This window comes from Trichomonas vaginalis, chromosome VI (genome assembly GCF_026262505.1).
Source record: "Trichomonas vaginalis G3 chromosome VI, whole genome shotgun sequence".
Lineage (NCBI taxonomy): Eukaryota > Parabasalia > Trichomonadida > Trichomonadidae > Trichomonas > Trichomonas vaginalis.
The window spans coordinates 18258002-18273138 of record NC_067208.1 but is presented as its reverse complement, the minus strand read 5'-3'; the positions used below and the strand labels follow the sequence as shown (position 1 = coordinate 18273138).

Below are 15137 nucleotides of genomic sequence, written 5' to 3'. Positions count from 1 at the left end.
TGTAATGTGAGTATCATATTATAATAAGTGATACAGTGGTGCAATTCTGTTTCGGATTTATTGCTTTCAAAATAGAAATTTTAAAAATTATTTGATCAATTGCATTTATTTATTGCTTAAGAGTAATGTCAATGAAAAAAAAAATGGAATTGGGGCTTCCAGGCACTTCGTGCCCTCTAGCCCCGAAGATGTTTAGTATAAATGAAGTTTTTATTCGGAAAATTGTTAGTCTTGTGGTTCATCTTCTTGAGTAGAGTCTTCTTCTTCAACATCAAAGTCATCTGGTGTATCGAACTGAATGTATGAAAGCCAAATGTTGTATGTGTTTTCCAATTGGCTTTCAAACTTGAGATACATTCCATGCATGAGTGTTATTTCAGTTTCAACGTAGAGTTGCTGATGTGGCTTGAAGACATGCATGAGAATTGGTCCTCCAAATTCGTCCTTGAAAAACTTGCAGTAGCAAACATAAACTGAGATAGAGTCTCCTTCTTCAATGTCTTCTGCTTGGTTAACGAAATGAATAGCAATTTTGCGTACTTGAATTGTGTTGTTGTCTGAGTAAAATAATGGTTTGAACTTGGGGTTGAGTGAGCTAAGACATTGCCATTTTGTTGTTTCTTGTCCGTACTCACGTTCTTCTTCGTCATCCTGATATCCGTAACTCTTTAATTTGAATTCGACACAAAACTGTTCGACTTTTTTTGCAGCTTTGGGTGGAAGACTTTCAATAAGCTGACATATAGTTCTGTCAAACAATATCTTTGTTATTGTTGGAAAATAGTTGACAATTGTGTCGCCTAATTCGAATGGGTCAGGTGTTTCTTTTTGTAGTTTGGTAAAGTCTGCAAGAACTTTGTTGAGTTGTTCACAATATTCTTTGTTAAAAGTTGCAGCAACTCTTTCTTCTGGCTTTGAATTGAAGTATTCTTCAGACAATCTGAGTAGTATTTTGCGTAGTTCAGCGTTGCTGTGGTTCTTTGTAATACGGAGCTCGTTTGGTATTGTTTTTGGTAGTGAAAGTGGCTTTGGATTGAGCGAATTGCAGGACAAATTTGAATTTGAATTGTCTGTTCTGCTTGGAGAATGTGTAGATGCTGCAGTTTGATATTGAGGCTCTAAACCTGTGGGTGCTGAAAGTCTGCAAGCAATTTCTTCAGGTGAATTTGGAGCGAACACGCTAGCGAATGCCATTAGACAAAAATGAACTGTTTTTTTCGGACTACTCATAGAAAAGTTTAAAATAAACCGTTTTCGTCAACGGTAACCCCCTCTATTTTTTTATTTTATTTAATAGTTACCGTTGGCAAACCGTTCCATCTCAAATATTGAATGAACTATAAACGTTTTTTGTTTTCTATATATACTTTTTTGTCCAACGGTAAAACTTTTTACACAACGGTTTTTGAGAGTCGTCGCCGTTGACTTTTTTGTATAGCACTCAAAATAGTATAACTTTGTCCGGACAAGTAAGGGTCTATCGTCGCTACAGGAAAAGTTACAGGCGTTCCAAGGAAGTATACTTTGAGAAGCCTTTCCCCCTTATAGAATGAGATAGGACGGTTATTTTACAAAACTGACAACACTTTGACCGAGTAGTTTTTTGTGCTGAACAAAAAGTGTCATATAAACATCTGTCAAAAACCGCTTTTTAACTTCACTTAAAATGCCACGTAAGCTACGTAAGAATATACGTAAGAGGAAGAGAGCATTGAAACATCCAATAGTAAAACTGACACCACAACAACAGTTGCAACAACAAATGCTGAATGACCCCACTATGTTGCAACAAATGTCAAGCAACCCTATGCTCTTAAACCGAGTTCTTGGTGCACAGAGTGGAGGTTTAAGAGCGGCACTTTTAGCGAAAATGGCAGGCTATGGTGGAGCTGCAGACGGAACAGCCTATAACCCTCAAAGTCAAATGAATTTGAGTTCACTCAAAAATCAAATAGCAGATGTCAAAAAGTCAAACATAGACATACAGAAGCAAATAAGTGAAAACGAAAAGAAACTAGAATATGACAGACACACAAAGAAACTCAATGAGTTAAACGTAGAGAAAAAGAAGAAAGAAGAACAACTGAAAGAACTAAGTACAGAGGAATATGCGAAAAAAGTGTCAGAAAAAGCAGCAGAAGTAGCAAAAATGGAACAAGATGTTGTAAATTTGAAAAACCATACTACTCAATATAAAGTACTGAAAGATGAAGAGATAAAACAAAAAGCCCTGAAGACATATATGGATAGCGATGAGTATAAAAAAGAAGTTGAAGCAAATGTAAAGGCAGAAAAACTTTTACAGTTGCAAAACCAAACCGTACAGTATGAAAACTTAGCACAAGAAAGTAAAAATAACGACGCAGCCATGCAAAAGGCAATGAAAAGCGCAGAATATATAAAAGCTAACAATGACTGGTTAGATGCCCAAGCCAACGCTAAAGCAGCCCAGCTTATAGGGTCAATAAGGACAAAAATACAAGCGGATGAAGACAGTTCAAATGAAGCTTTAACAAATGCTGACTTTAAGAACGCCTTCGAAGATCTTCATAGTAAGGTGAAACAAGTGAACGACTTCTCATCTGGAAAGAAACTGAAGTCTGAAGGTTTCGACAAAGAGTTAAGAGAAGTAGCACAAAATATGACGAAAATAACAGATGCAGCAACGAGACAGGCAGTTCAAAGTGCCTATGACGCCGTTAGAGCAACTGTTGTGAAAAGTCAAGAAAAAGAGTTACAACAGACCAAAACAGACCTAGTAAATGCTTTCTTAAAAACGAAAAGTCAGGTAGGACATTACGCTGCAGATGGAACATATGTGCCAGCTGGTGGAACTTATATACCAGCTGGTGGAACTTATATACTAGCTAGTGGAACTTATATACCACCAAACCCTCCAAGAGAAGCACCTGCACCAGGACTACCTAAAACATTTACATCGTCACATGGACACAGACACAGGCATGCACCAAAACCAGCACAACAACCAACACAACAACCAACAGTTCAAAATCCAGCACAACAACCAACAGTTCAAAACCCTGCACAACAACCAACAGTTCAAAATCCAGCACAGCAACCAACAGTTCAAAACCCTGCACAACAACAACAACCACAAACAGAGCAAGGACATAAAAGAAGTAGAGAACAAGGAAACCAAGAATTCTTAAAAAGGCTTAAGGAAGACTATGGTTACCCAGATAGTATTGACTTTAGTGACAGATATAAAGAAGCTATTAGAAAGTTCAAGGGAGGAAATACTGACCCGAACCTATTTAGCTTTATGGTTCAGCACCAAATGGGATATAATTTCAAACCTGGAAAATACAAGCTCGCTAAGGGATATGATTTAATAGCATATCATCCAAATGACATGACTGAATTTACTCCGAGATATTTGATGTCAGAGCTAAATGACAATTCAACTCCCGTCATGAAACGCGTAAAAAATAGAGACGGAACGAAAGAAGAAAGGTTTATGAGTCCGGATGACTTAGAAAGGGAAGTTGTTGAAAACGGTCTCGGAATATATGAAATGCCACCAGATGAGGTACAAGAAACTCCACAGGAAGAACTAGTTCAGATACAACCAGACATGGAAGAAATAGTTCAGCAACAACAGCTAGAAGAGCCTGAAGGAAACGAACAAGTCACTCCTTTGGAAACTAACTTCACAGAACTAGATGAAGATTTGGAACAGCCGAAAAATCTTGACCCTCAACAAGTGTATGCGGAGAATATGGAATCTTTCCAAGAGTCTAAAAAAAATTCAGCTGACATAGTAGAAGAATATCGAAAAATGTTTGCCGACATACAAAAGACTCCAACACCAGATGAAAATATTCAGCATAGAATGGAAGTACTGAAAGAAAATGTACACAAATACAACAACCCTTTTTACTTACGAGCATTTAACGTTCAATCTTCGGATGAACTCGGTGAAAATAAAAGGTTAAATTTCAAGAAAACATATAGAAATGAAACATTGTTTAAAGTTCATTCAGAACCTAACCAAGATGGAAACAAACCTACTTTTGTTTCTGCAGACGATGGAACTACAATGAGATGGGGTCATAAAGCTAACCCGGATAGGTGGTTCATAAACTTACAACCACAATTCCAAGAAGTTGTAGACGCAATGGAAGTCAATGGTGAACCAGATATAGCTGGTATTTTAAGCGCGGCTTTAATGCCATTGAAAGATATGAAACATGCAGATATTTTGGACCAGTATGAAATGAACATGGCTGATGGAAATATAACACCTGACGTTCTAGAACATTTATCTCAAAGAACTACACAGAACCATAAAGATGGTATATTTGGTGAAGAGTTTAGAAAGAAAGTTATGGACAGAGAAGGAAGAGAACCTATTGTACATGACCTTGCAAACGAAAGTTTACAAAATGTCATAAAAACTTACTTTGCAGACAATGAACTGAGAAGGGATGAATATTTAAGAAAACTCAAATGGACAGTACCAAATGAAATGTTAGTATTGAAAAACATGTTCCTTGACAAAATAAAACCAACTACAGAAATAAACGACGCAAGACTGAAAGATTGGGTAAAAGCTTTCCCATTCACAAAAGATATAGTTGGTAACATGGAAAGAAAACCAGAATGGCTACAAAAACATATATTTGGAAACGAGCTTATTCCATATGGACAGGCACTGTTTGAAGAGCTTGAACCGGAAACTCAGAAAAGAGTCATGCAAACAATAAGCGACGACTCAAATACAAACTATGACAAACTCTTTCTAGGATATAGGTTACCTGAGATGGGCGACCAGAGCCCAAAGGCAAAAAGGACATGGGAAATTTACAACATACTAGGTGAACATGAGGCAAAGATGCAACAACTTGAAGCAGAGGGCAAGTTACCAAAAGCGACACCAAAGAAGAAGAGAAGAGTAGAACAAAGTGAAAGTAGTGAAGAAGTAACTTCATCTAGTGAAAGTAGTGGCAATGAAGGAAAAAGAAGAGTTAAAAACTCAGTCAGGAAGAAAGTAAAGCTTGGTCCACGTGGGTTCTATTATGACATATAAATCCAACTATTCTATATTTTTACCCATATGAAATGTACGCCGCTCAGAATATAACGCCAACAGTTTTGGATGCTATGAATGGAAATGTTTCCGAATGGTATAACGAATGCGACAATGCCATTAGAAGGTCAGAAATAGTTCCTGGAACTTACGAATATACAACTGCTGTTTCTTATGGAAACGTAGGTGAGTTTGGAGAAGGTTCTTCAACAACAGTAGATATTGCTTGCGACAGGTTTCATATTATTTCTATTGACAACTCATTCTTATACGTGGAACAAGACATTGAAATAAAACCTTCTGCCAAGTTGTCTGACAAGAAAGGTTGCAATGGAATTTTCTATGTCGGATACCAATATGCTCCAGAAGTTTTCATGGGATATAAGATATATTCTAACTCTGACTTAGTTCAAACAGTAACATGGGCAAACTATGAATGGTTCGCTTTGAGAAACTCAGTACAACCACAAGCTAGAGAACAAACAGACCAGTATGCAACTATTGAGAAAATAAGAAGACTTGACCCTAACGTTCCAGGAGTTTATGTTGACCTTTCTGGACAAACTGCAGCAGCAGTAACCAAAGTAAAATTGAAACTTAGAGTTCCTTTGTCATCTTTCCTCATCTTCAGGTTTTTAAGATACTTGCCAAACTGGGCAGGAAAAATTTCTATCGAACTTACTCCAAGCAAAAATAACTTAGTCATTGCACCAACGCAAGACCCATTCACTCTTACAGACGTAAAGGGAGCAAATCAAACGTCATTCGCCGAATTTTGCAAAGACAAAGTTGACTTAGACTTTGGTTTCTCAAACCTCAACACTGAAGTAAACTATTATTTCAATGCTGCTGGAACTGCTTGGGACCCAGTTAAGTTCACATGCGAAAAGTTTGAATGCAAGAGAATAGAAAGCAGACTTGCAGTCTATATGTTGGACCCAGATATTTCAAATGCTTTAGCTGCCAAATATATTGCAGTTCCACTTATGTTCCCTATACACCAAATATCTGTCAAAGACTTTGCAGGTGAAGTTGGAAACCAAAGTGCTGACCCAGGTGCAAGAACAGATATTGCTTTAACAACTGCAATGAAACATGCAGATACTATGTTTGTACTGTTCAGACGAACTATAAATGACTATTCTTGTTTCTACAACCCCGGTATTAAATATCATATAAACATAGATGGCAAATACTATCCAAGAGAAGAATATTCTACAGTTGAGGATATGAGGTCATACAACTTGACATTAGATGCTATGAACTTTAACAACAACTTCACAACAACCATTAACCCTGAAATGCAAAGTTCTATTATGCCATATGTGAAAGTATGGACCATACAGGAGCTCAAAAAACTCAATATACAAATGGAGACCGTTCAAACTTTTGGCTTGGCATTCCATTTGCTGACTCAGAAGACTTTATGGGTGGTATTTCAACTGTTGGTACAGTTCAAATACAATATACTGGTGACAGAGACGGTCCAATGAATTGAAAGCAAAGAAGTTTACAAAACCAATAGCACTTTTCACGGAAGATGCTCTTTTGAAGATTCGTTCGATGAAACCTGCTGGGGCTCCTCAGATTGGTATAACGACAGCTTCCATCGAGCAGATTTTGGCAGCAGGTCAGTAAGTTGTTCTTGAACTGACTTCTCTCCGTCAAATATTGACAGTACGCCAGTTTTGACATAGTATTGTATTATAAACTTACCTTTAGAAATATCGGTCAGTTTTGTTGTTATATTTTTGTCAACGTCAAGAACTTTCACCATCTCGGTTATACCAACTTTCTTTGCTTTATGAAAATATTTTGGTTCAGCAAAGACTGCTATTCTATAACATTTTCCATTGTTTGTGTAAAGAACTACTCTGTCAATGAACTTGTATTGTTTGTGTGTGTAAACTTTGTTTTGCTTCAATTCGAAGAGATACTCAAATACGTCCATCTTTTTATTCTAAGTAAAATGTCATTTCCGAAAAATAGAAGCGTAAGTGTTTCAAAAGGTTTAATGGCGATGGCAGATGTGAAGTTAAATTCACCAACTCAAACAAACAGTCAAAGTGTTGTTGTCAATGTCAAAGACAGAGATGTTGAAGTGGGGAAACCATACGAAGACGAAGATGGTATAACAATAGTTCCTGTAAAAGAACAACCAACATACCCTGAAGTTAGCAGAGACTTAAGTTCTGTTGCAGATATTCGAAACGACTACCAACAACTTAAAGATAAACTTAAAACTCAGGAGAAGATTTGTCAAGCTTTAGGTATAATGTTAAACTTGGTTGAGCACAACCCTGTAAAAGTGAACTCATATGTCATCGCACCTCATGAAGTTTTGAAAGAACTATTGAAACTTTTGACAGAGGCAGACGATATAAACATCAAAGAAATAGAACCCGACATTGCTTGCTGTGGTGTTTCATATAATGTCATTGACAAGATATACGTTATGAAAGGAGGTGAAACGTTGAACTTAAAATATAGTTTCCCAGACGTCATAAAAATATTTGACGACCACAACATTTCATTAAAATTTACTTGCTAAGTAAAAATGTCAAAACTTCTTGAAAGATGTTTGAAGAAAAACAATATAGACTTTATTTCATGTAAAGGACTTTACACACTTTTGAACGATATGAAAGACCCTGTTTTGTTTGTTCGTGTAGACAAAGGAAAGTTCTATGTCTTTACAAAATATTTGAACTTCTTAGACAGAGAACTTCAAGAAACGCCATGTGAAAGTTTAGATGAAGTTCTTCTCCACTTTCAGAAAAACTTTTAAATATATGTAAATGGCAGAAGACATAGTGGTTTATACTATTACGACTAAAAACCCTGAGTCATATAATTCTATAACAACAAACTTACAAAGTCCTCAAGGACGATATTGTAAACTAACCTTAAACACGATGACGACTAAAGCCTGTTTTGCTCTTTTGACACCAGAAGACTTTGTTGTTGTGAATGGTAAAAAATACTCCTTTGAAGATACTTACTCAGATATACCACCAACAGGTTTTGTTGACTTATTTAATACTTTAAGGACGGATGTAACATGTGCTGCAACTAGAGCAGGTTTCATTATGTTTGGATGTCCGACTGAGTTTAGTATAAACGATATGAGCTATAATACAAAACTTATATCTGGTTTTTACTACCAACAGTTTCCTATAACAGGAAAAGGTGTCATACAAGGTTTGTCTATTCCATTGACTTTAAGTACACCTATTTTATATATTGTTTCAAACTTAGGTTCAAAGTGTTATTCGAATGTCGACAGAAACTACTATGACCAAAAGATACTCATGCGTATAAACAACACATTCTCTGCTGGTTTGCCTATTGTTCATTCGAATGCAGAGTTTTCAGCTTTAGTAAACTCAAACACTTTAGCAAACATAAACTTAACCTTAGTTGACGCAAACTTTGTTCCTGTAAAACTTTTATGTCCTATGTATTTGTCAATGACGGCAGAAAGTTTCGAATTGGAAGATGCAACTGGTGAAAGTATTGTATTACAAGAACAACTTCAACAACAAATAGCTCAAGAACAACAAATGCAACAAATGGAACAAATGCAACAACAAATAGCTCAAGAATAAAAAAAATATTTTTTTTTATTTTTATAAAAATGTACAGAATAGACGTTTCAGATTTTTATGACTTCCAAGCGTTCAGAAATATGTGTCCATTTAGAGACTATAACAAAGCAGTCGAGAATTTGAAACGTTTAGTCATTTATGTCGACTCTGCCCCAGAATGTTATGTCATGAAAGAATGGGATGTTGTCTTTAACAAACCAAGAGCGACAATAGTTTCAGAACAAGAATGTAAACAGAAACTTAAGAAAATAAAAGTCGTACAAGTTGGTATGAAGATGTTAGATGCTTGGGATATCTTATTGTCAAAGTTAGAAGATTTTTCAGTTCGTGGTATAAAGTTCTATACACCATCTCCAAACTTCTATTCTATCTTCACTGGATATAAATACGAACAAGTAGAATGGAAAGAAAATGTTATAGAAGCTTGGTTAGACCATGTCAAAGAAATTATATGCAATGGAAACGAAAGAGTCTATGAGTATATCTTATGTTGGTTTGCAAACATCTTACAACATCCAAGTGCTAAAAATGAAACTGCTCTCATCATAATTGGAAAACAAGGAACAGGTAAGAACACTTTCTTTACAGATATCTTATGCAAACTGTTAGAGGGCTATTCGAACCCTAATATGACAAACTTAGAAAACATCTGCGGTAAATTTAACTCTTCAATAGAGAATATGAAACTTATAGTATGTAACGAACTTCAAAGTATAGATACAACAAAAGTTTTGAACTCAGATGCTTTGAAGAGTCTTATAACAGACAAAGTTGGAGTTGTTGAAAGAAAATATAAAGACCAAAGAGTTTGTGAAAATGTTGCAATTTCATCATGGTTTCAAACAACGCCGTTCCGATGAAGTTAGAAAGTTCTGACAGAAGATATGTAGTTGTCAGAACGTCAGAAGCTCATATGCAAGATACAGAATATTTTGACGACTTAGCAGAAACTTTGACATCTGACTTTTACAACCACTTGTTCTCATATTTCATGACATTAGATATTTCAAAGTTCAATCCAAGACAAATTCCACATACCGAAGAGAGACAAACATTGTTAGAAGCAAACAAGAGTGTATATGAACTGTTCATAGATGAAACTGACTTTGAGTGTTTAGATGAAAGGTCATTGTACGATTCGTATAAACAGTATTGCCAAGAATATGGTTATATGACAGCGTCTAAACGAACATTCTTGGCAAATGTCAAAAGTCTTTTAGATGTTCAGAATGGTGTATATACAAAGAAAAATTTTTCTGAGTAAATTTTAAAAAAAATATTTTTTTATCCGATAGAAAAGATGACGAAATTCATCTCAGTCAACAAGTACATGTCAGGACTTAAAGAAGAACTAGACCCATTCACATATTTGAATGTTTACTTCTACCATTTTGAAAAGTCTACATTTGACAAAGTTTGGAACATCGAACCAGTTAAGTTTGCTATTGTGACTAAAAATGGTGCGAAATTTGAAGACTTAGACATAGAAGGTTTGTTAACAGTCAAAGAAAGTTTTGACAGAAGGTTCTCAAACCTTAAAGAAGGCAAAGCATACAAACTTGTTATACCTTATGAACCAAAGAAAGCAGACGACTATGAATATTATGAGTCTAAGATAGTTGAAGTTCAAGGTAAATTGGGTAAAAAGATTTTAGAGTCTAAGCCGGTGTTTGCTCCTAAAGAGGAAGAGAACATTGACATTGACCCAGAAATGTTCTAAAAATAAAATTTTATTTTTACATGTCAAATTTCTTTTTCTCTGGAACTGGTTCTTTCTTCTCTTCTTCTACTTTCTTTTCTTTCTTTTCTCTCTTCTTCTTCTCTGGTGGAGTTATGTCAAACTTCTCAGAACCATATTTTTGTAAAAGTGCTTTGTCATTTAATAGCTCTTCTATTCTGTTTTCTATTTCATTTTCAAGAACAGCGCATGTGTCTTCTTTGCATTCTAAGAAGTTTTGTTGGACTTCATCTCTCCAAGAGGCGTCATCTCTGTCAACAAGTCTGTCATTGACAAATTTTAAGACTGCTCTGCTTAAGGTTTTATGGTTCTTGTCATATTCCCAGAAACAGAACTTTAGAACAAATTCCCCTTTCTTGTTTACACTATGTAAGATTTTATGGTCGACAGATGTTTTGCTGTCGAAAAGCTTGTCTCGAATATAGATAGCGAAATCGCTAGACATTTCCTAAAAGATAAAAATTTTAATTTTTCTAAAAATATGTTAGAAAAAAAGTTTGCTGACATTGACAAGAAATTTGAGAATGTTTTAAATAAGAACAAGAGGAAGTTGGAAAATGCTCAGATAAAACCCATACATGACAAGTTCCTATTTGCTCAGAATGGTATAACAGGTCTAATCGCACCACCTGGGTCGGGTAAGACTTTCACTTATCTTAAAATGGCTGCACAACAACAAGAACTAGATGAGAAGAACCCATTCTATGAGTTAGTAGTCATTTGTAGTACTTCTGGTCAATTTGACCAAACCGTCAATTCGTTCAAAGATATTATAAAAAAGTCTAAGTTAGTATGTATAAAAGACTCTGAGTTGTTGGATTGGATAAAGAAGTACCAAAGAAGAGTTTTGAAGTACAATGCTATAAATGAGTATGTCAATTCGAGGTTTAAAGACCCAAATGAGGAAATGCAGAGAATATTAGAGAAGAAACACTTCAGAAACAAACAGAAAGAGATAGAATACATTTCGAAGAAATTGCAATCTTACGATTGGAAGACTTACCCTCATAGGTGTCTTCTTATCTTAGATGACTTTGCTTCTCATCCTTTGTTAAAGAATAGAGAACAAGACATGTGTCGAATTCTTAAGAAGCTCAGACACTTTAACATTTCAGTTGTCATTTGTGTACAGACAGCAAAGAGTTTAAGTAAGGATGTAAAGAGAATACTTACTGATATCATACTTTTCCCCGGATTGTCCGAAGACGATTTCATGGAACTTATGAAAGAGTCCATGGCAGGTAAGTTTGACAGACATGAACTATGGGAGAAGTACAAAGTCATACAAGACCCTCATACTTCTTTCAGAATTCATATCTACGCGAACAAAGTTCAAATTGTAAAAAGTCAAGCTTGAAAAATGTAAGTGTTTTAGTCTTAGTCTGTTGTGGTGCTGGGGCTGTCGGTTCTTCTGGCTTTGGAAGACATTCAGGAAGAGGAACGTCAGTCATCCGTTTGTGTCCTGTCGGATGGAAGGACTTTTCCTGTCGGAAAGAAAAACTTTTCCTGTCGGAAAGAAAAACTTTTCCTGTCGGAAAGAAAAATTTTTCCTGTCGGAAAGAAAAATTTTTCCTGAAGGTCGGCCAAAAAGTTCTCAATTTTCGAAAATTTGAATGGTTTACGGACGGACAACTGGAAAAATTTTTCCTGTCGGAAAGAAAAATTTTTCCTGTCGGAAGGAAAATTTTTTCCTGTTGGAAGGAAAATTTTTTCCTGTTGGAAGGAAAATTTTTTCCTGTCGGAAGGAAGGACTCGGAATGTCGGAAGGAAGGACTCGGAATGCCAGAAGGATTTGACAAGACAATTTACCTTATAGAGCTACCTGAGCCATCTGACTTTCACAAAAGACCAAAAATAAACGCTTTACATGTATTTTTCAGCAACTTCGTCAAATAATTTTATAGCTTTATCTATCTCATCTACTTCAAACGTTTCTTTACCTTTTATGGGAGCACCATACATTTTCTCAAACTTTTCAAGTAGTTCTGTTTCAGCAGCTCTCATATCATTCACAAACACAACCTTAACTCTATTGACTATACTGTCATATCTTTGAGTTATATTATATGTTCTTCCTATCTTATATCTTTTTGTATTGAAGTCCTTCGGTTTCTGAACGATGTAAAGTAAGCCTTCACTGCAACGTTCCGTATCGAATGAACCATATGTTATGAAATTATATCCAACAACTGGGTCAATCCATAACAAAACTATTGGTATAAGACTTTTGTCAATGAGATATGCTGTAGTTCCACAGAATTTTACCGATATCATAAGCTCAGGATTTCTTGTCAAAATTTTCTGAGTTGAAGCAATTCCAACCCAATGGTATGTTTTCTTTCCAGATGGAGATATAATGTCTGACAAAGAATATTTGTTGTATTTCTTTGAGTATCTTACGTTTAAATCACCAATTCTAACCACTTTGGTGTCATTGTCTATCTTTTTGACTGTTTCAAACTCAATGTTTGTCATTTCCTGTTCTTACATACAAAATAAAAAAAATATTTTATAAAAAACTAGCTTTATTTTATTTTTTCATATCTTGTATAAAAGATATGATTTCATAGAGTTTTTTTTACGATTTTCATGAGTTTTAGGCGACCCCTGTAAAAGTCGGGGTCGCATTTTTTCACGATTTTCATGAGTTTTGGCGACTGGGGTTTTTTACCTACTCGCAATTTTTCACGATTTCAGGGATTTTTTTACGAAGAGTAAAAGTTCACTTCGTCAAAAATAACAGTTATATAATGAAATTTGGTCATTTTTTTCATGTCAGAAGACTCGAAGGTGCAACACTTCCAAAATACCGACGAACTCAGAAGAGCAGCATGGCAGTATGTTCTTGACAACTTCTTTGAGTTCTCCAGGTACACCTTGGAAAATGCTGAAGAACTCCGACACAGAGAATTTGGAGAAATTGCGCTCCAATACTACCTTGACAAACAAAGGGTAAAATAAGACTAAAAACTTAACGTTTAAAAAGTGACATTTTTAATGAGCTCCGAGTCACCGAGAAAACTTGGTCAGATGTTAGCAGCTTACTTCCCTGAGGAGGATGGAAGCGTTACATACGTAAGGTTCAAAAACAACGAACCTGGAATTGCGTACCAAATTCGCAATTACATGACCGTGGAAGAGTACGAAAGGTTCCTACAAGAGAAACCAGCTCTAAACAACTCAGAAAAGAAAGAATAAAAAGTTTAACTCGTAATTGTTTATTTTTTTACTTGTATGGGCAAGCTGCAAGAATGAAGTCGACTATCTCAGTCTTTGTCTTGACGAGCTGGACGGCTCTTGCGAGTACGTCTGTTTTGCGGTCTCCAGCTGGTGTCTGACCTTCGTAATTGCGCATGTTCTTGAGAGCTCCAACTGTAAATGGCTGTAAGATGAAGAGTCTCTCAGACTGCTTGAGGTAGTCGTCTCTGTCTTTGACCGAATCTGTGGTACGAGTCGAATCGGTCGATTTGAGGGAAGAGACTGAAAGCCTGTCGTCTTCCATTGGAGCTGTAGCATACTCTTTGCGTAAGCGGTTCAGACCTTCTTCGAAGTCTTGGTCTCTCTTCGATTGGGATTGAGATTGGAATTGCTGGGGTGGAGCTTGCTGGAACATCCAAGGGTTGGGGAAGTAAGGCATAGGTGAGGAGGAGGGTAGTTCGGGAAGCCTTGTGGTGGGGTAGTAACCTTGAGGTGGAAATTGGTAGTAATACGGAGGTACTTGCTGGAACTGAGGTTGTTGTGTTGCTGAGGAGACTGTTGTGGTTCTGCAGCTTTCGGTTTTCTGGCTTTGGAATGGACTCGGAGGACGTCAGTCATCCGTTTGTGTCCTGTCGGAAGGAAAAACTTTTCCTGTCGGAAGCTTCGACCAAAAAGTTCTCAATTTTCGAAAATTTGAATGGTTTACGGACGACAACTGGAAAATTTTTCCAGTTTGTCGGGAAAATATTTTCCTGTCGGATGGAAGAACTTGGAATGCAAGAAGGATTGACGAGGCAATTTACCTAATTGAAATTAACGACTGCGTAAAAGACTACTTGCGCAAGGTATGAAGCCCAAGGTCAAGTTCATCTCTATTTCTGGAAGGTCTACACTTCAGCTCGAGACTTCGACTGGAATTCCAATTCAAATACCAGACGGGACAGCCTACGTGACATAAAGGACGCCAAAAGAGAAGCTCTTGTTAAGTTCCTAAACAAACGTCCTTGGATAAAAATACCAAACAAGGAGAACCCCCTACCCCATATGAAATTGGCAATTCAGTCTCTCCTTCACTTCTCGGGTCAGCCGTTCTACATAACCTGTGAAGGCGACATTCAGCCAGTTCTTTAAACATTCATTTTAACTTCACTTTTTTTATGTTTTTACGCATATGAAGAAGAAGCCTTCTGGTAAGTTTCTTATAGCCATATACATGGCACGCTTTGAGTAAAAACATTTTTTCTTTTTTGAATGAAGCAAGTTAAATTCGTCCCACACCAATCTCAATGGACCGATGAAGAGTTTCAAGCTATGGTTGAAGGTGTTGAGAAGACATAGACGGCGAACTTGAAGGAGCTCAAATCACAATTGCAACCAAAATTGCAGAAGTCAAGGAACAGATAGCTCCACTTAAAGCTACCAAAGCTACTCTTGACCTCATGGATAGTTTACCGTTTAGATGTCAAGAGTGGAATAAGACAAATTAAAATTAAACTTCTAAACTACGAAGCTATACTCCAAAAGTTAGCAGAAATGAGAAGAC

General features: G+C 36.3%; 12 protein-coding genes across 12 annotated transcripts, besides 1 other annotated feature; 8 read left to right on the top strand and 4 right to left on the bottom strand.

Moving 5' to 3' along the window:
- Nucleotides 1-225: 225 nt before the first annotated feature.
- On the bottom strand, nt 226-1194 carry TVAGG3_0886880 (uncharacterized protein; the record flags this gene model as incomplete). The annotated part of the gene is made up of 1 exon (XM_001296093.2): nt 226-1194. One exon carries the CDS (start codon nt 1192-1194, stop codon nt 226-228), a length of 969 nt encoding a protein of 322 aa, XP_001296094.2.
- A 472-nt stretch (nt 1195-1666) lies between these two features.
- Nucleotides 1667-2304, top strand: TVAGG3_0886870 (protein of unknown function, DUF4106 family; the record flags this gene model as incomplete). The annotated part of the gene is made up of 1 exon (XM_001280847.2): nt 1667-2304. A coding segment is annotated over one exon (638 nt), but the record flags the coding sequence as incomplete, so codon positions are not given.
- A 337-nt stretch (nt 2305-2641) lies between these two features.
- Nucleotides 2642-3629, top strand: TVAGG3_0886860 (protein of unknown function, DUF4106 family; the record flags this gene model as incomplete). Its single annotated transcript, XM_051250693.1, has 1 exon — nt 2642-3629. A coding segment is annotated over one exon (988 nt), but the record flags the coding sequence as incomplete, so codon positions are not given.
- A 374-nt stretch (nt 3630-4003) lies between these two features.
- Nucleotides 4004-15137: part of a mobile genetic element that runs on past the window's edge.
- Nucleotides 4607-5050, top strand: TVAGG3_0886850 (protein of unknown function, DUF4106 family; the record flags this gene model as incomplete). Its single annotated transcript, XM_051250692.1, has 1 exon — nt 4607-5050. The coding sequence occupies one exon, from the start codon at nt 4607-4609 to the stop codon at nt 5048-5050; it is 444 nt and encodes a 147-aa protein (XP_051086167.1).
- On the top strand, nt 5083-6385 carry TVAGG3_0886840 (protein of unknown function, DUF4106 family; the record flags this gene model as incomplete). The annotated part of the gene is made up of 1 exon (XM_051250691.1): nt 5083-6385. A coding segment is annotated over one exon (1303 nt), but the record flags the coding sequence as incomplete, so codon positions are not given.
- On the top strand, nt 7065-7601 carry TVAGG3_0886830 (protein of unknown function, DUF4106 family; the record flags this gene model as incomplete). Its single annotated transcript, XM_051250690.1, has 1 exon — nt 7065-7601. One exon carries the CDS (start codon nt 7065-7067, stop codon nt 7599-7601), a length of 537 nt encoding a protein of 178 aa, XP_051086165.1.
- On the top strand, nt 8688-9428 carry TVAGG3_0886820 (uncharacterized protein; the record flags this gene model as incomplete). Its single annotated transcript, XM_051250689.1, has 1 exon — nt 8688-9428. A coding segment is annotated over one exon (741 nt), but the record flags the coding sequence as incomplete, so codon positions are not given.
- Nucleotides 10776-11637, top strand: TVAGG3_0886810 (protein of unknown function, DUF4106 family; the record flags this gene model as incomplete). The annotated part of the gene is made up of 1 exon (XM_051250688.1): nt 10776-11637. A coding segment is annotated over one exon (862 nt), but the record flags the coding sequence as incomplete, so codon positions are not given.
- Nucleotides 11701-11847, bottom strand: TVAGG3_0886800 (uncharacterized protein; the record flags this gene model as incomplete). The annotated part of the gene is made up of 1 exon (XM_051250687.1): nt 11701-11847. One exon carries the CDS (start codon nt 11845-11847, stop codon nt 11701-11703), a length of 147 nt encoding a protein of 48 aa, XP_051086162.1.
- On the bottom strand, nt 12321-12871 carry TVAGG3_0886790 (organellar and viral DNA polymerase type B; the record flags this gene model as incomplete). The annotated part of the gene is made up of 1 exon (XM_051250686.1): nt 12321-12871. A coding segment is annotated over one exon (551 nt), but the record flags the coding sequence as incomplete, so codon positions are not given.
- Nucleotides 13394-13594, top strand: TVAGG3_0886780 (uncharacterized protein; the record flags this gene model as incomplete). The annotated part of the gene is made up of 1 exon (XM_051250685.1): nt 13394-13594. The coding sequence occupies one exon, from the start codon at nt 13394-13396 to the stop codon at nt 13592-13594; it is 201 nt and encodes a 66-aa protein (XP_051086160.1).
- On the bottom strand, nt 13623-13898 carry TVAGG3_0886770 (uncharacterized protein; the record flags this gene model as incomplete). The annotated part of the gene is made up of 1 exon (XM_051250684.1): nt 13623-13898. One exon carries the CDS (start codon nt 13896-13898, stop codon nt 13623-13625), a length of 276 nt encoding a protein of 91 aa, XP_051086159.1.